The sequence below is a fragment of the Stegostoma tigrinum genome, chromosome 2 (assembly GCF_030684315.1).
Source record: "Stegostoma tigrinum isolate sSteTig4 chromosome 2, sSteTig4.hap1, whole genome shotgun sequence".
In the NCBI taxonomy this organism is placed as follows: Eukaryota; Metazoa; Chordata; class Chondrichthyes; order Orectolobiformes; family Stegostomatidae; genus Stegostoma; species Stegostoma tigrinum.
In genome coordinates this window covers 46,877,909-46,903,212 of record NC_081355.1, presented here as the reverse complement: position 1 = coordinate 46,903,212, position 25,304 = coordinate 46,877,909, and the positions used below count along the sequence as shown (strand labels likewise).

Below are 25,304 nucleotides of genomic sequence, written 5' to 3'. Positions count from 1 at the left end.
TTAAGGAAGTTTCACACTGGTCTTTTACTTCTTAATGAATAAAATATTTCTCCTATTTACCTTTTAATGTGTTAGTAACTTATCAAATTAGCAGCTTTTAGTAACTTATCAAATTAGCAGCTTTTACCAACTAATGAATGTAAAGTTTCCCTTGTATGTCATTCTTTTTGTGTAGGGCCCTGATCGTGGATTTCAGTTTATTCTGTCAGAAAGACCACAAACTAAGAGCCAAAATAGCAAACAAAAAATAGCCCTTCCCCTCTGCGTCGAATTCCGACACTACTTAAAAATCCCACAAATGTTTTGAAAATAAATGCTGGAAAGCACAGTGGATCAGGCCGCATCCATGGAGAGAGCGCAAGCTAATGTTTCGAGTCTAAATGGCTCTTCTTCAAAGCTCTGATGAAGAGTCATCTAGACTTGAAACTTTACCTTGCGCTCTGTCCATGGATGCTGCCTGACCGGCAGTGATTTCCACCATTTTATGTTTTCAGTACAGATTCCAGCATCTGCTGTAATTTGTTCCCACAAATACAACACTCACTCGAGTTGCGCCTCAATCTGAATGTGATATTCCTGGTCATGGAAAGCTTATTCATAGTGTGCTTTCAACAGATTCTGTCTTAATAAGCTGGGATGACACACACCAATTTAACTTTAATAGTAATCACTGGCTACTAGGCTCTATTTGGGCTTTAGGTTATTGACTGATAACAGTCCCTCTGTCAGTTGAGTCAGCTACCTTATCAACCTTTTAATTAGACTAGACTATTCTATACTAGACTACTAAACCTTTATATCATTGTAGAAAGCTAAAAAGGTACCCTGCCACTGTTTTATGCCAGAAGAATTGATATGGCTTGAGCGCTGTTTGCATTTTTTTATTAATTTGAGATGTTGGAGTCTAGCTGGTAGATGGCAGCATTTGTTTGCATTCTTTATTGCCCTGAGGAGATGATGCTGAGCCACGTTCTTGTGCTGTTCTCATCCATAGCGTTGCGAGCAACTTCCAGACTTTTGACTCAGCAACAATGAGGGACCAATAACTTTGTTCCTAGTAAGGCAGGTTTCTGACTTGGTGGGAATTTGGAAATGGTTGTGTTCCCATGTATCTGCTGCTCTTGTTCTTTTTGGTGATAACTGAGAGTTTGGAAGGTGCTGTTTGTTGAAGGAGCCTTGGTGAATTTCAGAAGTGAATCTTTATAAATGACATATAATGCTGACTTGCCTTACAATGAATGGAGGCAGTGACTCTGTGAGGAGATGAATGCAGAGCTGATCAAATTGGTCACTTTGTCACGGATGTTGTTGAAATTGCACGCATCCTGGGAAAAGGAGTGTGTTCCCGTTTAATGATTCCAATTTATTGGAGTACTTCATTTTGTTTCCAGTTCTGCACGTTTAACACCATAAAATAATTTCACAACAATATTGGAATATTGCAACAGATCATTCAACCCAGTAAATATGTATTGTTGTTTATTATTCACACGAGCAGCGGTCCTAATCCCATGTGGCAACTATCTCACTACATTTCTGTATTGTCTTCTTGTATAACTCCTTATTCATTTATTCTTAATATTTGAGTTGATACCCGCTTCAATTACATAATCTAGTGAAGACTTTGGTATCAATTTTCCATGTTATTGTTTGTTACTCTCTGTCCTAGACCCCTCTGATTTAATTTCTTGTTCTGCACCTGTCAACTTTGAGAAAACTGTCGGTTTCTCTGCACAAACATTTGTTTTCACTTTTTTCTAGAATGGTGTAGAACTAAAGCCACTGTATGCAAGTTATGTGTTTATGTGCTGTGTGAGTGATGTTTAATTATTAAGACCTCCGATATAAAGAAAAGGTCATTGTTTAATAAAAAATGTATTTTAGTTTTTCTTCACTTTTGGCAGTTGTCGCAATATACTAATCAATAACAAATTATGTTTATTTGGCATCTTTAATACTGTCAAAGTTATGGTATAGTGGCAGTGTTGCTGGACTAGTAATCCTGACCCACAGGCTAATTGATGTTCCGGGAGCAGATGATGAAATTTGAATTCAACAAAAATCTGGATGTAAAGCTAACCTAATAGTGTAAAACTCAATCTTGTTCTTCAAGGAACGAAATCTGTCAGTCTTACCCGGTCAGGCCTACATGTGACTTCACGCTCACAGCATTAGGATTGACTCCTAATCACCCCCTGAACAATTAGGAACATAGAACATAGAACAGTACAGCAGAGAACAGGCCCTTCAGCCCACTGATGTTGTGCCGACCATTGATCCTCATGTATGCACCCTCAAATTTCTGTGGCCATATACATGTCCAGCAATCTCTTAAATGTCCCCAATGACCTTGCTTCCACAACTGCTGCTGGCAACGCATTCCATGCTCTCACAACTCTCTGTGTAAAGAACCCGCCTCTGACATCCCATCTATACTTTCCTCCAACCAGCTTAAAACTATGACCCCTCGTGTTAGCCATTTCTGCCCTGGGAAATAGTCTCTGGCTATCAACTCTATCTATGCCTCTCATTATCTTGTATACCTCAATTAGGTCCCCTCTCCTCCTCCTTTTCTCTAATAAAAATAGTCCGAGCTCAGTCAACTTCTCTTCATAAGATAAGCCATCCAGTCCAGGCAGCATCCTGGTAAACCTCCTCCGAACCCTCTCCAAAGCATCCACATCTTTCTTATAATAGGGCGACCAGAACTGGACCCAGTATTCCAAGTGCAGTCTAACCAAAGTTTTATAGAGCTGCAACAAGATCTCACGACTCTTAAACTCAATCCCCCTGCTAATGAAAGCCAAAACACCATATGCTTTCTTAACAACCCTGTCCACTTGGGGGTGGCCATTTTAAGGGATCTATGTATCTGCACACCAAAATCCTTCTGTTCCTCCACACTGCCAAGAATCCTATCCTTAATCCTGTACTCAGCTTTCAAATTCGACCTTCCAAATTGCATCACCTCGCATTTATCCAGGTTGAACTCCATCTGCCACCTCTCAGCCCATCTCTGCATCCTGTCAATGTCCCGCTGCAGCCTACAACAGCCCTCTATACTGTCAACGACACCTCCAACCTTTGTGTCGTCTGCAAACTTGCTGACCCATCCTTCAATCCCCTCATCCAAGTCATTAATAAAAATTACAAACAGTAGAGGCCCAAGGACAGAGCCCTGTGGAACCCCACTCACCACTGACTTCCAGGCAGAATATTTTCCTTCTACTACCACTCGCTGTCTTCTGTTGGCCAGCCAATTCTGTATCCAGACAGCTAAGTTCCCCTGTATCCCATTCCTCCTGACCTTCTGAATGAACCTACCGTGGGGAACCTTATCAAATGCCTTGCTGAAGTCCATATACACCACATCCACAGCTCGACCCTCATCAACTTTTCTATTCACATCCTCAAAAAACTCGATAAGGTTTGTGAGGCATGACCTGCCCCTCTCAAAGCCGTGTTGACTGCATTTAATCAAGCCATGCTCTTCCAGAAGGTCATAAATCCTATCCCTCAGAATCCTTTCTAACACCTTGCAGACGACAGACGTGAGACTTACTGGTCTGTAATTGCTCGGGATTTTCCTATTTCCTTTCTTGAAGAGAGGAATTACATTTGCCTATCTCCAGTCCTCAGGTACGACTCCAGTGGAGAGCGAGGATGCAAAGATCTTCGCAAGTGGCGAAGAAATTGCATTTCTCGTTTCCCAAAGCAGCCGAGGACAAATCTGGTCCGGGCCTGGCGACTTGTCAATCTTAATGTTTGACAAAATTTTCAGCACATCAGCTTCCTCTATCTCTATCCATTCCAGCATGCACACCTGCTCTTCAAAGGTTTCATTCACTACAAAGTTTGTTTCTTTCTTAAAGACAGAAGCAAAAAACTCATTTAGGGCTTCCCCTACCTCCGCAGACTCCACACACAAGTTCCCTATGCTATCCCTGATCGGCCCTACTCTTTCTTTGACCATTCTCTTATTCCTCACACAAGTGTAAAATGCCTTTGTGTTCTCCCTAATCCATTCTGCCAAGCCTTTCTCGTGCCCCCTCTTGGCTCTCCTCAGACCATTTTTGAGCTCCTTCCTCGCCTGCCTGTAATCCTCTCTAGCTGAGCTTGACCCTAGCTTCCTCCACCTTATGTAAGCTACCTCCTTCCTTTTGACGAGAAGCTCCGCCGCTCTCATCATCCAAGGTTCCTTTATCTTACCCCTTCTTGCCTGTCTCAGAGGGACATATTTATTCATCACTCCCAACAACTGTTCCTTAAACAGTCTCCACATGTCTATAGTGCCTTTACCATGGAACAATTGCTCCCAGTCCATGCTTCCTAACTCATGTCTAATCGTATCATAGTTTCCTTTTCCCTAATTAAATATCCTCCCATTTTGCCTAATCCTCTCCTTCTCCATAGCTATGTAGAATGTGAGGCAGTTATGGTCACTGTCACCAAAATGCTCTCCCACCACAAGATCTGATACCTGCCCTGGCTCGTTTCCGAGCACCAAGTCTAGAATGGCCTCTTAGGAAACCCTCCTGAACACACCTTACAAAAACAGCTCCATTCAAATCTTCTGCTCGAAGGAGGTTCCAATCAATATTGGGAAAATTAAAGTCACCCATTACAACAACCCTACTACATCTGCACTTTTCCAAAATCTGCCAACCTATGCTTTCTTGAATCTCCCTGCTGCTATTGGGGGGCCTGTAGTAAACCCCTAACGAGGCGACTATTCCCTTGCTGTTCCTAATTTCCACCCATACTGACTCGGTAGGCAGATCTTCCTCGACAATGGAAGCTTCTGTAGCTGTGATACCCTCTCTGATTAGTAATGCTACATCCCCTCCTCTTTTCTCCCCCTCCCTATTCTTTTTAAGTGCTCTAAACCCTGGAACATCCAGCAACCATTCCTGCCCCTAAGAAACCCATGTCTCTGTTATGGCCACAACATCATAGCACCAGCGATGGGCAATAAATGTGTCCCAGCCAGTGACCTTCACATTCCCATGAATGATTAAAAATAGGTGCTCCAATAAACTTAAGCAGATTAAATAAAAAGGAATATACACCATACAGTTATGAAGTCGAGGGTACACATGTAGGTAAGAATGAAGAGGAGGCTGAGGATATATCAGTGTAGAATTCTAGAGGTGACTATGTAGGGGCATGAAGGGAACTCACTTCTGGCGATATTATGGTGGAAGAGATGTGATTGGAAACGTGCAGCATTTTCATGCACTCAAGGGATCTCCAACATTGCAGCCAAGTCATTGCATCAGATTTTCCGAAGAGTAGCGATCTCATACAGATTGTTGCTGCAGCCCTTCTTTCTTACAAGAAGAGAGAGTTCCATGTATCTGACAGGAGGTTCTGATTATGGCTCCATCAGAATATGGATCCATACATCCATTCTGACAGTTTTCTTGTAGTGCAGGACAGTCAGGGGGCGGCACATGCGGTTTTTTTTTCACAGTAATCAGCTGCCCTATTCTGACATCCAAGCATCCAGGATCACAGATGGCCATTTTGATAGCTGCTCTCAAACAGTAAGTCCATAAGGTGGTTGTGAGGTCCGGAGGTCATTACAGATGAATAAGGGGGCTGAAAAGCAGGGTGCCAGCTAGGTTGGAATTGCATGCCAGCAGAGTATGTTGCTAAGTATATAGGGTGTCGAGATGCAAGGTGGGAGAATTCAGGGAGTGGAGTTGGGTCTGAAACAGGAGAAAGAAGTTGACCCCTTCAGGGTGAAAGGGTATCTAATCTGGGGGAGATGATGAATGGGAGGATGAAGTGTGGAAGTGTTGGGTCCATAGCAGATGAGAAGAGGGTGATTGGATCCATACCAGGGAAAGTGGATTGGTTCGAACAGCTGAAGCAAGGTTTGCTCCATAGGGTGAAGGGGGTTGGGTTCAGAGTGAGGGAATGGGTGTCAGGGCAGGAGCAAGCTCATTGAGGTTACTCCCAAGGAGCAAAGTGGGGTTGGGTCCGGAACAGGGTAAGGGCTAGGTGGGTGGCGAGGACAAAAAATATTGGGTGGGATGGTAAAAGAGGCATTGAGTTAAGAACGGGGAAAAGGAGTTGGCTTTCAGGAATGAAGGAGGATCAAGCCCAGAATAGTTGAGAAGGGTATGGTTCGATCCAGAATGGGTGAAAGTGGTGATCAGGTCCACAGCTGGTGAATGTGGGGTCAGGCCCAATGGTGGAGGAGGAAGGACTGTGTCTGGCAGGAGGGGGGCAAAGATGCTGTTTCCTAGGTTGAGAAAAAGGAATATCAGCCAGGATCTAGTGGTGTAAGTGATCTGGTGGAGATGCAGTTGGGTTGTGTGTGTGTGTGAGGTTACGAGAAAGTCGGTAGGAATTTGATAATGTATTTCATGGTCTAACTTCTTCTGTGTAACTATTTACTTAATTTCATTGGAATGCTCTGAATTATCCAGTTTAAATGGATACTTTTGGAGGGTTCCAGGCAAGGGGGGGAAATCCCCAGTGAATTCTTCAATTTTCTCAGTATTTCTTTCAGAGTGTGCTATGATGGGAATTCCATATGGTCCCCTTGCACAATTCTCACCTATGATGTAATAGTGACCATCTGGTCATTAGAAAATCTAGGCCATTGTTTCTAGAACCTAATTCGTAATGATCTGCAGAGAAACAAATAACTTTGATGAAATTAAATTCAAAATTCAGGCTAATAGATGAAAGGATTACCTTCAAGATTTTCACGTGTTTACAATTGAACTGTAGCAAACAAGCAATAACTTTGACTAAACCTTATTTGTTGGGCAACTTGAACCTGAACTCTTAACTTTTATCATAACCGATCAAGATACTTCAAGTACACTGACCCTCCCTTAAATTGTAATTTGACATTCTTGATCCCAGTGATTCTTACCCCCCGGGTTTACTTCTGTCACTTTTAACCCAGAGCTACCTTTCACAGTGCGGATCTCTTTTTGTTTCAGACTTTTTCCCTCTAAATGAATCTTCCATATGAGTTTCAAATCCTGACAAATGTGTTCTTTTCAGCCTTAGTGTGAGCCCCCACATTCATTCTTGACTGGTGATCCAAGAGATTTTTGACTTCTAGCAACTTAATCCTTCCTGGATCCTGGCAGACTCCTTGTGTCTGTTTTTTAGGGAAATCTTTTAAACAAAACCTTCTTCCTCAAAGCCTGTCTGCGTGGCAATATAAATCTCATGAGCCTGGTATCCATGTTAGAAGTACAGGTTGGTTATCCTTAAGACCCCATTCTCTTTTGTGTTAGAAATAAATTGACATTTTAAAGCATCACTATGAATAATCTGACATTCTCAACACCTTGCATAGCGATCTTGCTTAAACATATACACCACAGAAAGTGTGTTATCTGGGTGCACAACGACCTGGTATGGCAACTGCTTTGCCCAGGAGTGGAAGAAACTACAGATGGTTGTGCGCACAGCCCAAATCATCACATAAGCCAGACTTCCAACTGTGGACTCCATTTAGCCTCTCTGTGGCAACGAGAATGTATCAACAACATCAAAGACTGCTTTCACCCCAGTAATGCTATCCTACAACCTCTTTGTCAGGCAGAAGATATGGAAGCTTGAACTCACGTACCAACAGGTTCAAGAACAGCTTTTTCTTTGCTGCTATTTGATTGATTAATGAACTCTCTAACTTCAAATAATGTTGATCTTGTTAATGTTGACCTTGCTTCGCCCACCTCCTGTGCAGTGTATGCCTCATTCTCCCTAAGCTCCCTATGATGCATATGTCCTTGCTTACTACGATCTGTGTGGCCACAAGTTCAAGAACCAAAGAAAATGTATCAGTAGCAAGAGATAACAAGGTGTAGAGCTGGATGAACACAGCAGGCGAAGCAGCGTCAGAGGAGCAGGAAAGCTGACGTTTCAGGTCTCGACCCTTCTTCAGAAATAGTACTCTGTACAATTGAAAATGCAGAGACAAACCAATGAGTAGGATTTCTTAACTTAGCATATAGATAAACTTGTTATCTCAGATTCTCCAGCATCTACAGTCCGTACTATCTCTGTGTCAGTAGCTAAACTTGGTGAGAATGAATGAGCCAAGCATGATCAGCAAGCATCAATATTACGAAGGTAACAAGGTGTAGAGCTGGATGAACACAGCAGGCCAAGCAGCATCAGATGAGCAGGAAAGCTGACGTTTCAGGTCTAGACCCTTCTTCAGAAATATTACAAACGTGTTTCTATAGAAGTGGGATCTGCCTTTTCGAAGTTTATTTGCATCGGCCCAGGATAGAGGGATTATTTTACAAGGAAAGTTTGGATCTGTCGCTCTTCCTTGCATTGGAGATGTAAAGATCTAAGTAACTTTGACGAAACATTATCTTTTGGGCAACTTGAAGCAGAACTTTTAACTTTTATCAAAGCTGATCAACGCACTTCACAGGTACACTGACTCTTAAATGGTAATTTGACATTCTTGATCCCAGGGATTCTTAGTCCCCAGGGTTTACTTCTGTCTCTTTTAACCCAGAACTACTTTTCACAGTGCGGATCTCTTTCTGTTTCAGACATTCTCCCCCTAAATGAATCGTCCCCGTCAGTTTCAAATTCTCACAATTGTGTTCTTTTCAGCCTTAGTGTGAACCCCCACATGCATTCCTGATTGGTGATCCAAGAGATTTTTGACCTCTAGCAACTTAATCCATCCTGGATCCTGGCAGATCGCAGATCAACGATCGGTTGCCATAAAAGTTAAAAGAGGCAAGCTCAGGTTCAAGTTGCCCAGGAAATAATGTTTAGTCAAAGTTACTTTGACCTTTTAATGTACAATTTTGGATCTTGAGCAGACTTGACAGAGTGCATGCTGGAAGCATATCTGTCCTTCTGACGAAGCTGAAGAGAATTTTTTTTTCTGTGCGTGTTGTGAATCTTAGCCATTGTCTTTCCCTACCGATTGCTGAAGGCAAGATCATTACATATTTTAAGGCAGAGTCAGATAGATTCTTGATTTTAAAAAGGAGTTGATGATGATCAAGAATAGGGTGAGAATGTAGACTTGAGGCCACAATCAGATCTGCAATAATCCTCTTGAATGATAGAGTAGGCTGCCTGGCTGACTCCTCCTTCTAAGTCTCATGTTCGGATATTCAGAAGTAAATTTGTGACAGCAACAAGGTATTGTAGTGAGAAATATGCAATAATTAAGGACCACAGTCTTTGTTAATGTTCATCTGAAGTACAAAAGACGATGAGAAATTTTATTTTATTTCAGGGATGGAGAAGAATTAGACAGTCAGGGAGACGCAAGCAGTCAACCTGACACAATCTCCATTGCATCACGGACATCACAAAACACTCTGGACAGTGACAAGGTAGGTGATATTTTGTAGTTTCCAACCAACCAACACTAAGCGTTGACAGGTAGATTTCAGTGCAATGAATTGGCTCCAGAAATAGCACTCTGTACAATTAAAAGCGCAGTGGTTAACCAATGAGTAGGATTTCTTAACTTATCACATAGATAAACTTGTAACCAGAAACTGAAATGTTACTCAATGTTTATTTCGCTATAAAGATGTTGCTACACACATTGAACAGTTAACGTGAATGTGCCATTGATGTGCTACAACATATAATCTGCTTACAAGTTGTAGTTTATGATTATTGTGTGGGTGTTGAAAAGATGTATGTAAAAAAACCAAATGCTAGATTACTCTCATTTACCTTCAGTGTTGTTCACAGAGAAAAATATTACTTGTAAGGAAATGTAGGTTGGATATAGAATAATATTTTTGGCCTGTAACAGGAAGTAAGGATGTTTAAATGGTTGAATGCTTGATCTCTGATTTCAATGTGGCATCTTATTTCCATAAGCCCTCTTGTGGCTCTCAATTTTGCAGTGTTTCAGTTGAAAGTGACTGAAGCTTTAGAAGTACTTCAGAAAACATCTTTAAGACGGCCAACAAGAATGCTGTTGGATATGGTGTTGAGACCAATGATAAGGGAAGGACCGAGTTTGTTCTTTATTTGTATTGCATTAAATTGGGTGATGATTGAAACATCACAATCGGCTAAAGAAAACAGTAGCAAATTATGGTTCTGGTTACTGATCTTTTGAAGTGAACAGGAGAATGCATATATCTTTACACTGGGTAAGGCAGAATGCAGATCTGGTGTAATTCTTCTATAGCCAGAAGAGCGCCTCAGCATCCTGAAGGTCTTCTCTTGACAAAATCCTATCATGGCAAAAAACTTTCAAAGCTAAACTTCGCATTAGTGGTCTTCCAGGGAGGTAAATCTGTGTGCAGTAAACAGAAACACCACCTAATTCCTTTTCAAAACTGAATGATCTTAAAATATAGAAGCAGAAGTAAGCCATTTAGCCCATCAAAATCTGTTCCCCATTCAGTGAGATCGTAACTGATCTGATCATCCTAGACTCCAAATTCCTGTTTTCTTTTCTCATGACCTTTGACTGCATTGATTACAAATGTCTCAATTTCAGTCTTTAATGTACTCAACAACCCAATATCTACAGCTCTGTGGTAAAGAACTCCATTGATTATTTCCGCCTTGAGAGAAGAAATTCCTGTACGACCTCCTTTACTCAGAGGACAACAGCCCCAGCTTGTCTAATCAGCCCTGGTGACCGAAGCCCCTCATCATAGAAACCATTCTGGTCATTTTTTTTCCAGCATCCTCTACAATGCCTGCACATGATTCCTAAAATGTTGTATCTGGAACTGGATAAAATGTTCATGGGATAGCATGGTCCTTCGAGTGTGTGTTTCTGATCCTTTGCGAGTCATCCCAGTCTTGGGAAGTGCCCATATGCTCAAGATTATGAACCAAGCCCAACTGAACCAGAGAACGTTCCATGAGAATGGCAGAAATCCTAAAATCTCATGGGAAATTAGCTGACGTCAGGTCGAAGATCACTTGGCATGAAGACTTGTGTTTTGTTTAAGCACACATGGAACGTAACGAGTAATAACTCCTCTTTCTGCCATCCTGTTGTTCAATGAAATTGAAAATTGCATGCTATTATGAGAACAATTCTGAGGAAGGGTCACCGGACATGAAACGTTAACTCTGTTTTCTCCTCCACAGATGCTCCCAGACCTGCTGAGCTTTTCCAGCAACTTTGTTTTTGTTCATTCACCACTGCTGTTTTTTCTGCTTAAATAAGCGATGTTGGATCTTTTGCCCTGGGATTCATTGAAACAAGAATAAAGCCTTGCTACAATTTTTACAGGATTTTGGTGAGACTATAAATGAAGTAATTTGTGCAGTTTGTGTCTCCTTATGGGAAATATATACTTACTTTGGACGCAGGACTGCAGAGGTTCAGTAGACTGGTTCCTGGGAGGAGAGGTATGTCTTATAATATGAAGCTGAGTAAACTGGGCCTTTACTTACACACTGGGTTTTAGAAGAATGGGAGATGATCCAGTTGAAAACATAAGATTCTGAAGGAACTTGACAAGATAGATAAAGAAGCCGTTTCTGCAGGCTGGGAATCTAGATAGGAGCGGTGTAGACATAGGAAAAGGCCTAATAATTTAGGACTCAGATGAAGAGAAGCATCATTCAAAGAGTTGTGAATCTTTGGAACTTCCTACTCCACAAGAAGTGGAAGTTCCATTGTTAAGTATTGGCCTCACGGAACCGAGGAAAATAGGAATTGAATGGGAAGGTGGAGTTGAGGCAGTAAATCAGCAGTGATCATTTTGAGTCATGAAGCAGGTGTAAGGGATCACAGCATCTCTTCCAGTTAGTAGTACTTGTGATTTTGTGTTTATTCTCAAACATCCTCCAGACGACAACTTCTCTGGAAATATCACACATCATAGAGTCATACTGCATGAAAATGGACCATTCAGTCCACTCCAAACTAAACTAGTCCCATCTGTCTGCCCCTGGCCCATATCCATACAAACCTTCCCTATTTAAGTACTTATCCAAATGCCTTTTAAACTTTGTAACTGCACCGACATCTGCCACTTCCTCGGAAAGTTCATTCCACATGTAGACCACCGGCTGTGTTAAAAAATTTGCCCCTTGCGCCTTTTTAGAATTTCTCTCATCTTAAAAGCTTGCCCCCTAGTTTTGAAATTGCCCATCCTAGGAAAAAGACAGTTAGCGTTTACTCTATCTACCCTTCTCATTATTTTATAAACTGCTATAATATTGGCTGTTAATCTCCTATTCTCCAGTGAAAAAAAATCCCAGTCTGTCCTTTCTTTATAACTCAAACCTTCGATACCCAGCAATATCCTATTAAATCTCTTTCTGAACCCTCTCACCTGAACAGCATCAATCCGATAACTGGGTGTACAAATATGGACAGTATTCCAGAAGAGGTCTCAGCAATGTCCTGCATAGCCTCAACTTGACTTACCAATCTGGATGTGAGTTTGCTCGCTGAACTGGAAGGTTAGTTTTCAGATGTTTCGTCACCATTCTGGGTAACATCATCATCACTTTTCGCTGAGAAAGGGACAGGAAATGACATCACCAACCCAAGGAAACCTAAACCCCAAAATAGAAAGAGGGACATAACACCAGCGCTTAAAAAGGACAGGAAATGACGTCACCAACCCAAGGAAACCTAAACAGATAAATAGAAAGTGGGACATCACGCCAGCGTTTCACCGGAGGCTCACTGATGATGTGACCTAGAATGGTGACGAAACGTCTAAAAACTAACCTTCCAGCTCAGCGAGCAAACTCACCTCCAGAAACTCAACCTGAGCTACAAATTTTCTCAAAACTCGCTTGACTTAGCAATTCCTAAACTCAAAGGACTGAGCAATGAAGGCAAGTGTGCCGCCCGCCTCTTTAACCACCCTGTATATATGTGACCCAAACTTCAAAGAATTGTGTATGTGCACCCCTAAGTGTCTCTATTTTACAACACTACTGAAGGCCTGAGCATTAATTGTATAAGCCCTACCCTTGATTGTTGTACCAAATGCAGTACCTCACATTTTTCCAGATTGAGCTCCATCTGCCATTTTTCAATGCAGTGACCCAGTTTCCATGTACACAGATCCTTGAAAGTTGCCACCCAGGTTGACAGGGCTGTTAAGAAGAAATACAGCGTTTTAGCTTTTATTAATGGAGGGATCGAGTTCCGGAACCAAGAGGTTATGGTGAAGCTGTACAAAACTCTAGTGCGACCGTACTTGGAGTATTGTGTACAGTTGTGGTCACCACATTATAAGAAGAATATGGAAGCTTTGGAAAGGGTGCAGAGGAGATTTACTAGGATGTTGCCTGGTATGGAGGGAAAGTCTTACGAGAAAAGGCTGAGGGACTTGAGGCTGATTTCATTGGAGAGAAGAAGGTTGAGAGGTGACTTAATTGAAACATATAAAATAATCAGAGGGTTAGATAGGGTGGATAGGGAGAGCCTTTTTCCTAGGATGGTGACGTCGAGCACGAGGGGGCATAGCTTTAAATTGAAGGGTGAAAGATATAGGACAGATGTCAGAGGTGGTTTCTTTACTTAGAGTAGTAAGGGAATGGAATGCTTTGCCAGCAACGGTAGTAGATTCGCCAACTTTAGGTACATTTAAGTCATCATTGGATAAGCATATGGACATACATGGAATAGTGTAGGTTAGATGGGCTTAAGATCGGTATGACAGGTCGGCACAACATCGAGGGCCGAAGGGCCTGTACTGTGCTGTAATGTTCTATTTGATCAAGATCCCTTTGTAATCTTAGAAAACCTCCTTCCCTGAGTACAATGCCACCAATTTGTGCCATCTGCAAACTTACTAACCATGCTGCTTGTATTCCCATCCAAATCATTTACATAAATGACGAACAAAAGAGGACTCTGAGCCTGTGGAACACTGGTGACAGGTATTCGGCCCAAAAAGCAACAGCCCTCCACCATTGTGTGTCTCCTGCCATTAAGCCAATTAATATACAGTTGGCAACCACCCCATCCCATGTGACCTAACTTTTCTAATTAGTTTACCTGCCAAACCTTGTCAAAGGCTTAGCTAAAAATCAAGTAAGCAACATCTTCTGCTCTCCCCTCAATCTTTTTGGCAACTTCTTCAAACAACTCAATTGTGTTTGTGAGACACTATTTTCCTCTCACAAAACCATACTGACTATCCCTAATCAATTTTTGTCTCTAAATATCCATAAATCCTATCTTTTATAATCACCTCCAACAATTTACCAATAATCGAAGTCAGACTCACGGGACTGTAGTTTCCCAGTTTCTCTTTACAGCCTGTCTTAAATAAAGGTACAACATTAGTCACCCTCCAGCCAACAGGCATCTTGCCCATTGTTACAGATGATGCAAATATTTCTGCAAAGGATCTCACAACTTCCTCCCTTAGTTCCCACAACATTCTGGGACATAATAGATAAGACCATTTAAAAATCTTCTCACTGCATTATCTTCAATGCTTCTCTTCCTCAGTCTCTGCCCAGAATGACTTCTCAGTCTTTATCTCATCATGCTGTGACTTCCTTGAGTTTATTGTTATCATGTCCTACCTGAATCTCTCTCAAGTTCATTATAACAGTCATCCTACGACCATATCATTACACACGATATTACTATTTCTGTTGTAGCAATCACAGGTTTCCTCTCCCGCTGCACCCACATTTTCTTTCCAAGACCTAGTTGTCCCTCCATCCTTTAACCACCACCGCCACCCCCTGAAAAAATAGCTAAATTCACTCACAACTGCAGTTTCAAAATCAAACTAGTAACTTTTTTTTAAATTCTCCACTACATTTCTGCAGCTGCTGACTTGTAATACTGCACTCTGTCCTCCAGTTTGGTACCACAGTTCTAAAAAAACCACACTCTTTGTAATGCTTGCATTTTCACCGTATGACGCTCATCTCTGCTTCCTTAATTCCAAGGGACAACAGACTTAGAGATATAATATAGCCATCCACTGCCAAATTTTATTGGACTGCATAAATGTTGTGTTAAGACTGCTCAATACTTCAGGATCACCTTGAAAGACAAAAGTAACATCTAGCCTCTTTTCTGTACTGCACACTGTCTTACACAATCCCTCCCCTGTTAGCTCCACACTCAGACTGTTATGTCACTAAGGTCAAGACTTCCTGATCAGTTACCTCGAACTTGCAGTCATTAGACCACTGGACCAAATATCCTCTAAAGCATGTCGTGTTCAACCCCTAGACTCACATCTTTCTCTTATGTCCCCTCATGCTCCCTTCAAACCCACTATGTTCAGACAACCAATCTCCTACTCCTCAATCCTATTCCCACAAAATTGTTGGTCTTTCACATTCTTCTCTTGGTCTCCATTAATTAATTTATTAATGATACTTGGCAGATATTTTGTTTCATTCTTAAAATCTGTTGTTATTCGCTGATTGAAGCATCCTGAGGCCCCTTTGCACTTGAAACTTTAACGACCCTCTTATTCTTTGAACATTGCCTACTAAGGATCTCAATGTTTGAATCCCTCCAGTTAGGTTTCCATCCCTGCCGCAGAAATGAAATGGATCTTCAAGTTACAAATGACATCCTGTCATCGTGTGACAAATGCTTCAACTTAATCTGTTGCTGCCTTTGACAAATTTAACCACTCCATAATGCTTTCCCAACACTAATGTTCAGCAGAGTATTTACTTTTGGCTTGTTCTATTGTTTTTAGCTAGAGTATCTCCTGTAGTTGCTTCCCTTCCACTCTTTTAGCATTACCACTGGCCCTGTCCAATAGTTAGGGTTTTATTGGCCCCTGCTGTTAGTCTTTTAAATGCTATCCCCTTGAAACAAAAACAGAGCATTGGTTTCCACACATACGTCAATAGCATTCAGCTCCCCCTAATCCCAATTACTCTCAACTCATCCACAGTCATTAAATTTTCCGATCACTTGTTCAACGTCAGTACTGGATGAGCAGTCTAGTAATGGCAATGCTCTACTTGAATGTTTTTTTCTGGAGTAAACATTTGAAATGCCTCTATGAGCATTTACTGATTTACAAAATTCATTAAGCCTGAAACATCTAAAAAATAGAATTTCAGCTAATGTCTATTTCTGTTTGAAGATCTCCTTTAATTGTTCACCTCTAGAAGGACTTCTGTATAAATAAAGATTAAAAAGTAAAGTTGCCATATTCTTGCCAGATTTTCGGCCTGCTCTCTCATTAGATAGAAGCAACAGATGGTGGTTTAACCTGCAGGTCACCATGCCTCAGGCAAGGGGAGTTGTTGAGAAGGAGAATCCTTTGTGGAAACCTCAACTGGTGTGGGAATTGAATCCACACTGTTGTTATCATTCTATATTGCAAACCAGCCATTGAGCCAATTGACCCTTATTTTGATTTTATGTTAGCAGTTTGACTTTGTGTCTGCTGATTCCATTCTTCTCCACTGTAGGATCATTTTTATTGTATGTAATATGTGCCTGTCAGCATGCATATACTAAAGTTGTTTCCATGCAACACCATATCGCTCAGTATTATTATATATTCATGATTTTGAGAAATGAAAAAGAATACTTTATTCTCCTACATAGCACTCAATTAAAACAACTCTAATAGATAACTTCTGTTTTCACATAGAAAGAACCTTTTAATTGGATAGACATTGGAAAAGTGCCCACAAGGTTTAATCCAGAATGGCACACAGTGGACTTCACCAATCATACACCTGAAAATAATATGAACCAATGGAGTTAGTTCAATCCAACAATGATTTGCCAATAGGTATTCCGTTAAGACAGTATAAAGACAACTGCAGTCATATCAGTGCCTCATTATCTTTCTAGAACCATTTTAAGCAGATGTTTCTGCTCAATTTTAAAAATTCTTCCAAGAATGCTTACTCTTGAATGAATAGCCATTTTCCAGAATACAAATTTTCATTTGAATCCTCTATGTTTATGTTCAATAAAACATATTTGTGCTGTGCTAAAGAGTTGCCCAAAGGTTAGAATTTTTTTTCAAGATGAATCAGTATTCATTGTCAAGAAATCTAGTCTTAGAGTAATTAAAAATCTGATTCAGATCTGTAACCAGAATGAATTAACTACAGATAGATTCATAGAATGCAGGCACTGTTTGCACTACAAGTTTGATTTGTATCAGTTTAGAGATTCCAGCTATTCCGATCAACTCTCTATGAGTCTGGATATTTGTACATTGTCTTCTGAAAAATACTGTCAGTTTTCCCGTCTGTACTTCACTGAAGCATTGTTAAAATCCTGAAGACATTGTACAAATACTAGTTCTAACTAATCTGTAGAAATAAAAAAAGTCTTTCAAATAAATGATCATGAAATGCTCACTGCTTCTAACTGGAATATGAATGGCCTTTCTTTCGTAAAAATAACTTAAATATTTCCATTATGATAATACTTTCGGTTTAGTAAATATAACATTATTCTTTCGGGATAAACAAAGCAGTAATTATGGACACTTTTGGACAAAAAAAATGCCTGTTTAGAAATAAAATTTTAAAGAGTTTTACAGTCATAATAATAGTGGGTGTTCTTGCCAGGTCACTGATTTCTACGTTATTGCATTCAAGTGCAATCCTGACAGTGGAACCATCTGGAGAAACACAAAGTCATTGACAGCACCATCAGAATTTCCATGTTTATTTGTGTATGTGCAGTTTCCAGAATTTAAGAGTCATAGAGTTTTACAGTGCAAAAACAAGATCCTTTGGCCCAGCTCATTCCTGCCGACCAGATTTGCTAAGCTAATCTAGTCCCGTTTGTTATCTTTTGGCCCATGTCCCTCTAAACCCTTCCAATTTATGTACCCATCGAGATGCATTTAAAATTTTGGTAATGTGCCAGCCTCCACCACCTACTCTGGAAGCTCATTGAATGCATGCATCTGCTTGAAAAACTGTCCTTTTTAAATCTTTACTCTCTCACCTTAAATCTATGCTGTCTAATCTTGGCCCCTCCTATCTAGTGGAAAAGACCTTGGCTATTCAGCTTATCCATGCCGTACATTATTTTATAAACTTTTAAAACGTCCCCCTTCAGCTTCCACACTCCAGGGAAAATAGCCGCAGCTTATAGCTCAAGCCCTCCAACTCTGAGAACATCCTTGTAAATCTTTTCTAAATCTTTTCAAATTACACAACATCTTTCCTATAGCAGGGAGACCAGAATCGAATGCAATATTCCAAAAGTAGCCTAACCAATATCTTGTACAGCTGCAACCTGGCCTCCCAACACCCATACTCAATATGCTGACCAATAAAGGCAAGTGTATCCAATACCACCTTCATTATCCTGTCTACTTCAGACTCCACTTTTAATGAACTATGAACCTGCATCCCGAGGTCTCTGTTCAACAACACTGGACAGACCTCACCATTAAGTATTTAAGTCCTGCCATGATTCGCCTTTCCAAAATGCAGCACCTCACATTTACCTAAATTAAACTCCATTGCCACACCTTGGCTCATCATGCTATCTGATCAATGTCCTGTTTGTACTCTGAGGTAATCTTCGCACTCCACTACACCACTAATTTTGGTGCCATCTGCAAACTTACGAACTATATCTCCTGTATTCACATTCAAATCATTTATATAAATGACAAAAAGCAGTGGACCGAGCATTGATCCTTGCAGCACAGCACACCAGCCTCCAGCCCAAAAAACAACCCTCCAAAATCACCCTCTGTTTCCTACCTTCGAGACAATGTTATACCCAAATGGCTAGTTCTCCCCATATTCCATATGATCTAACATTGTAGACTAGTTTACCACATAGAACCTTGTTGAATACCTTGCTGAAGTACATGCAGACAACATCCCCGTTCTGCCTTCATGAACGTTCTTCGTCACTCCTTCAAAAACACTCAATCAAGTTCATGAGATACAGTTTCCCATGCAAAATATCATGTTGACTATTCTTAATTAGTCCTTGCCTCTCCAAATATGTGTAAATCCTGTCCCTCAGAATCCCCTCCAACTTGCCCACCACTGATGTCAGGCTCACCAGGTTCTAGTTGCCTTGTTTTTCCTGACCACCTTTCTTAAATAATGGCACCATGTTAGCTAACCTCCAGTTTTCTAGCACTTCAATTGCTATTGATGATATAGGTATCTCAGCAAGGGGTCCAGCAATCACTTCCCACAAAGTTCTGGGGTATACCTGATCAGGTCCTGGGGAATTTTACACCATTGTGTTTTAAGACTTCCAGCACTTCCTCCCCTGTAATATGGGCACTTTTCAAGAAATCACTAATTATTTCTCCAAATTGTCTATCTTCCATTTCCTTCTCCACAGTAAACACTAATGCAAAATACTTGTTTAGTGTCTTACTCTTTGCCTGCAGTTCCAGTCATCGGTGGCCTTGTTGCTTTTTAAGGGGCCTTGTTCTCTCCTTTGTTACTCTTATGTCCTTAGTGTACTTTTAGAATCTGTTTGGACTCTCTTTACCCCTAAATGCCAAAACTGTCTCATGTCCCTTTTTCGCCCTCCTGATTTCCCTCTTGAGTATGCATCTACTGCCCCTATACTCCTCAAGAGATTCATCTGATGCCTGCTGTTGTGACCCGATGTATGTTTCCTTCTATTTCTTAACCAGAACCTCAATTTCTGTAGTCGTCCAGCATTCCCTACACCTAACAGCCCTTCACCCTAACAGGAACATACTTTCTCCTAGAGTTCCATGATCTAACTTTTGAGGGCCTGCCACTTTCCAGATGTCCATTTACCTGCAAATAGCTGCCCCAAATCAATATTTGAACATTCTTGCTGAATAGTCAAAATTGGCCTTCCTCCAATTTCAAACTTAAACCCGATCTAAAAGTTAATCATTTTGCATAATTATTTTAAAACAAATAAAACTATGATCACTGGCCCCAAAGTGCTCCCCCATTGACAGCTCAATCACTTGCCTTGTGTTATTTCCCAAGAGATCGTCAAGTTTTGCTCCTTCTGTAGTAGATACATCCACTTAGGGTGGTGCAGTGGTCAGCACTGCTGCCTCACAGTGCTAGGGACCTGGGTTTAATTCCACCACTAGGCGACTGTGTGGAGTTTCACATTCTCCCTCTGTCTGCGTGGGTTTCCTCTGGGTGCCCTGGTTTCCTCCCACAGTCCAAAGATGTGTAGGCTAAGTGAATTGACCATGCTAAATTGCCTGTAGTGTTCAGGGACGTTGAGATTAGGTGGCTTATAGGGGGATGGATCGGTGTGGACTTGTGCCAAATAGCCTGTGTCCACACTGTAGGGATTCTATGATTTTTGAAACACATTCTGTATAAGAACATTTTCTTGTATACTCTTAACAAATTCCTCTCCATCCAAGCCCTTAATATTGTGGTACTCCAGTCTGTGTTTGCAAAAGTCATCTCCCTACTATTCTCACAGATAACTGAGATCTCCTTACAAATTTGCTTCTCAATTTCCTGCTTTCTTTTGGGAATTTCTGGTACAATCCCAATAAGGTGACCATCCCTTTCTTATTTTTCAGCTCAACCCAAATAACTTTACTGGATGTAGCCCCCCACCCCTCTTAATATCCTCCATAAGTACAGCTGTATTGTTAACCCCGAACCAAAAATGCCACTGCCCGACCTCTCTCGCCCCCTTTTCTGTTCTTCACGTAGCATCTATATCCAGGAATTTTAAGCTACCAATTCTATCCATCCCTGAGCCAAATTGCTGTAATAGCTGTGATATTCCAGACTCATGTTCCCATACCTGTCCTGAGTTCATTTACCTTGCCTGTCAGGGCTCTTGCCATTGTGTAAATGCAACTTAATTTATCAGTCCTGCCTTGTTCACTGTCTAGCTGTTGCCTACTTTTGCTATTTGACTTGGACTTTTTCTCAACTGTACCAGCCTCAGACTTGACTCCTTTCTCACTATCTGTTTGGGTTGTATGCAACCGCCCCCTCCCAAACACACACACTTTTTCTCACACACACACTCTCACTCTCACTCTCTCACTCCCTCCCCCTCCCTCTCTCTCTCTCTCTGTCACTCCCTCTCTCATTCTCTCATACTCACTCTCTCACACACACATTCTCACGCACGCTCCCTCACGCTCCCTCACGCTCCCTCACGCTCCCTCACGCTCCCTCACGCTCCCTCACGCACGCTCTCACACGCTCCCTCACACGCTCACTCACACTCTCACTCACACTCTCACTCACACTCTCACATGCTCACTCTCGCTCGCTCACACTCCCTGACACTCCCGCTCGCACTCCCTGACACTCTCGCTCACGCTCACTCACGCTCACTCACACTCTCACTCATTCCCTGACACACACACTCTCACTCCATGACACACTCACTCACACTCTCACTGACACTCCCTCACACTCCCACTCACACGCTTTCACACTCCCACTCACACGCTCTTACACACTCACTCTCTCACACACTCCCTCACACGCTCACTCACTCCCTCACACTCACACTCTGACTCACGCTCCCACACGCTCACTCATGCTCCCTCACACGCTCACTCTCTCTCACTCGCTCACACTCCCACACACTCCCTCACACTCCCACTCACACTCCCTCACACGTTCACTCACTCCCTCACACTCCCACTCACTCACAATCTTACTCCCAATCACGCTCACTCACATTCTCACTCACGCTCCCACACGCGCTCCCCCTCTCACTCCCCCTCTCACTCCCCCTCTCACTCCCCCTCTCACTCCCCCTCTCACTCCCCCTCTCACTCCACCTGACACTCCACCTGACACTCCCCCTGACACTCTCACACTCCCTCACGCTCACTCACTCCCGCTCACTCACTCCCTCACACTCTCACTCTGACTCACGCTCCCACATGCTCACTCACGCTCCCTCACACGCTCACTCGCTCCCTCACACTCCCACTCACTCTCACTCTTACTCCCTCTCACGCTCACTCTTACTCCCACTCACGCTCACTCTTACTCCCACTCACGCTCCCGCATGCTCCCACACGCGCTCACACGCTCCCTCACACTCTCACTCACTCACTCACTCACTCACTCTCACTCACTCCCTCACCCTCCCACTGACACTCCCTCACACTCTGAATTACACTCCCTCACACTCTCACTCTCACTCCCACTCTCACTCCCTCACACACACTCTCTCACACACTCCCTCACACGCTCACTCACTCCCTCACACTCCCCCCACACTCCCCCTCACACTCCCCCTCACACTCCCCCTCACACTCCCCCTCACACTCCCCCTCACACTCCCCCTCACACTCCCACTCACACTCCCACTCCCACTCCCACTCCCACTCCCTCGCACTCCCACTCCCACTCCCACTCCCACTCCCACTCCCACTCCCACTCCCACACACTCCCACTCCCACTCCCACTCCCACTCACACACACTCACACTCACACTCACACTCACACTCACTCCCACTCACTCCCACTCACTCCCACTCACTCCCACTCACTCCCACTCACTCGCACTCACTCGCACTCACTCGCACTCACTCGCACTCGCACTCACTCCCACTCACTCGCACTCTCACTCCCTCACACACTCCCTCACACACTCCCTCACACTCCCAATCCCTCACACTCCCACTCACTCCCAATCCCTCACACTCCCACTCACTCGCACTCTCACTCCCTCACACACTCCCTCACACTCCCCCTCACACTGCCTCACACTCCCCCTCACACTGCCTCACACTCCCACTCCCACTCGCACTCACACTCACTCACACTCCCTCACACACTCCCTCACACACTCCCTCACACACTCCCTCTCTCACACGCTCACTCACGCTCACTCACTGCCTCACACTCCCCCTCACACTGCCTCACACTCCCCCTCACACTGCCTCACACTCCCCCTCACACTGCCTCACACTCTCACTCACACTCCGTGACACACTCACTCACACTCCCGCTCCCACTCACACACACACACTCTCACACACTCCCTCACTCCCTCACACTCCCACTCTGACTCACGCTCCCTCACACGCTCAGTCACGCTCCCTCACACGCTCAGTCACGCTCCCTCACACGCTCAGTCACGCTCCCTCACACGCTCAGTCACGCTCACTCTCACGCTCAGTCACGCTCACTCTCACGCTCACTCACACTCTCACATGCTCACTCTCGTTCACTCACACTCACTGACCCTCCCTCACACCCTCGCTCACACCCTCGCTCACACCCTCCCTCACACCCTCCCTCACACCCTCCCTCACACCCTCCCTCACACACACTCTCACTCACGCTCCCACACGCTCACACATGCTCCCTCACATTCTCACTCTCTCACTCACTCCCAGACACTCACTCACACTCCCTCACACTCTCACTGACAGTCCCTCACACTCTCACTGACACTCCCACTCTCACTCCCTCACACACGCGCACTCTCTCACTCCCTCATACGCTCACTCACTCCCTCACACTCTCTCTCTCTCTCTCTCCCTCACACGCTCCCTCACACGCTCCCTCACACGCTCCCTCACACGCTCCCTCACACGCTCCCTCACACGCTCGCTCACACGCTCGCTCACACTCTCGCTCACTCACACTCCCACTCCTTCACATGCTCGCTTACACTCCCTCACTCTCTTCCTCACACTCCCTGACACACTCACTCTCACTTCCTGACACACTCACTCTCACTCCCTCACACTCCCACTCACACTCCCTCACACGCTCACTCTCTCACTCTCTCACACTCTCTCACGCTCACTCACTCCCTCACACTCCCACTCTCTCTCACTCCCTCACACTCTGACTCACGCTCCCACACGCTCACTCACGCTCGCTCAAACTCTCACTCTCTCACTCCCTCACACGCCCACACACTCCCTCACACTCCCACTCACACTCTCACTTACTCTCTCTCACACTCACGCTCACTCACACTCCCACACGCTCTCTCACACTCTCACACTCTCACACTCTCACTCTCTCACTCTCTCACTCACTCTCTCACTCACTCTCTCACTCACTCTCTCACTCACTCTCTCACTCACTCTCTCACTCACTCTCACTCACTCTCACTCACTCTCACTCACTCTCTCACTCACTCTCTCACTCACTCTCTCACTCACTCTCTCACTCACTCTCTCACTCACTCTCACACTCACTCACTCTCTCACTCACTCACTCACTCCCTCACACGCTCACTCACTCTCTCACTCACACTCCCTGACACACTCACTGACGCTCCCTCACGCTCTCTCCCTCGCTCTCTCCCTCGCTCTCTCCCTCGCTCTCTCCCTCGCTCTCTCCCTCGCTCTCTCCCTCGCTCTCTCCCTCGCTCTCTCCCTCGCTCTCTCCCTCGCTCTCTCCCTCGCTCTCTCCCTCGCTCGCTCGCTCACACGCTCACTCACACGCTCACTCACTCCCTCCCACTCCCACTCCCACTCTCACTCTCACTCTCACTCACGCTCCCTCACACTCTCTCACTCACACTCACTCCCTCACACTCTCACTCTCACTCCCTCACACTCCCACTCACACTCCCTCACACTCCCTCACACTCCCTCACACTCCCTCACACTCCCTCACACTCCCTCACACTCCCACTCCCTCACACTCCCTCACACTCCCACTCACTCACACTCTTACTCTCACTCATGCTCACTCACACTCACTCACACTCACTCACACTCTTAGTCTCACTCATGCTCACTCACACTCACTCACACTCTTACTCTCACTCATGCTCACTCACACTCTCACACTCTCTCACGCTCCCACACGCTCCCTCACACTCTCACTCTCTCACTCACTCCCTCACACTCCCCCTCACACGCTCACTCACTCCCTCACACTCTCACACTCTCTCGCTCTCAGTCCCTGTCACTCTCGCTCTCAGTCCCTGTCACTCTCGCTCTCACTCCCTGACACACTCCCTCACACTCCCCCTCACACTCCCCCCTCACACGCTCACACACTCTCACTCACACTCACTCGCTCACACACTCACTCTCTCACTCACTCCCTCACACTCCCACTCACACTCTCACTCCCTAACACTCTCACTGACACTCCCTCACACTCCCTCACACTCCCACTCACTCATACTGTTACTCTCGCTCACGCTCACTCACACTCTCTCTTATGCTCCCACACGCTCCCTCACACGCTCACTCACTCCCTCACACACTCACACTCTCTCACTCACACGTCCTCACACGTCCTCACACGCTCACTCACGCTCCCACACGCTCCCGCTCCCCCTCCCTCCCGCTCCCCCTCCCTCGCGCTCCCCCTCCCTCGCGCTCCCCCTCCCTCGCGCTCCCCCTCCCTCGCGCTCCCCCTCCCTCGCGCTCCCCCTCCCTCGCGCTCCCCCTCCCTCGCGCTCCCCCTCCCTCGCGCTCCCC

The 25,304-nt window shown here is 44.2% G+C and overlaps 1 protein-coding gene across 5 annotated transcripts in view; it reads left to right on the top strand.

Annotated features, from left to right (window-relative positions):
- LOC125461125 (triple functional domain protein-like) overlaps window positions 1-25,304 on the top strand; it is a 636,773-nt gene that overhangs the window by 355,686 nt on the left and 255,783 nt on the right. For all 5 annotated transcript variants that reach the window (XR_007249410.2, XM_048549570.2, XM_048549543.2 and 2 more), the window contains one exon: window positions 9,248-9,347. Coding sequence is in view for 4 of the 5 variants with exons in the window: in XM_048549570.2 (XP_048405527.1) it covers window positions 9,248-9,347 (100 nt within the window). In the remaining variant the exon portion in view is untranslated. The remainder of the gene's footprint in view (window positions 1-9,247; window positions 9,348-25,304) is intronic.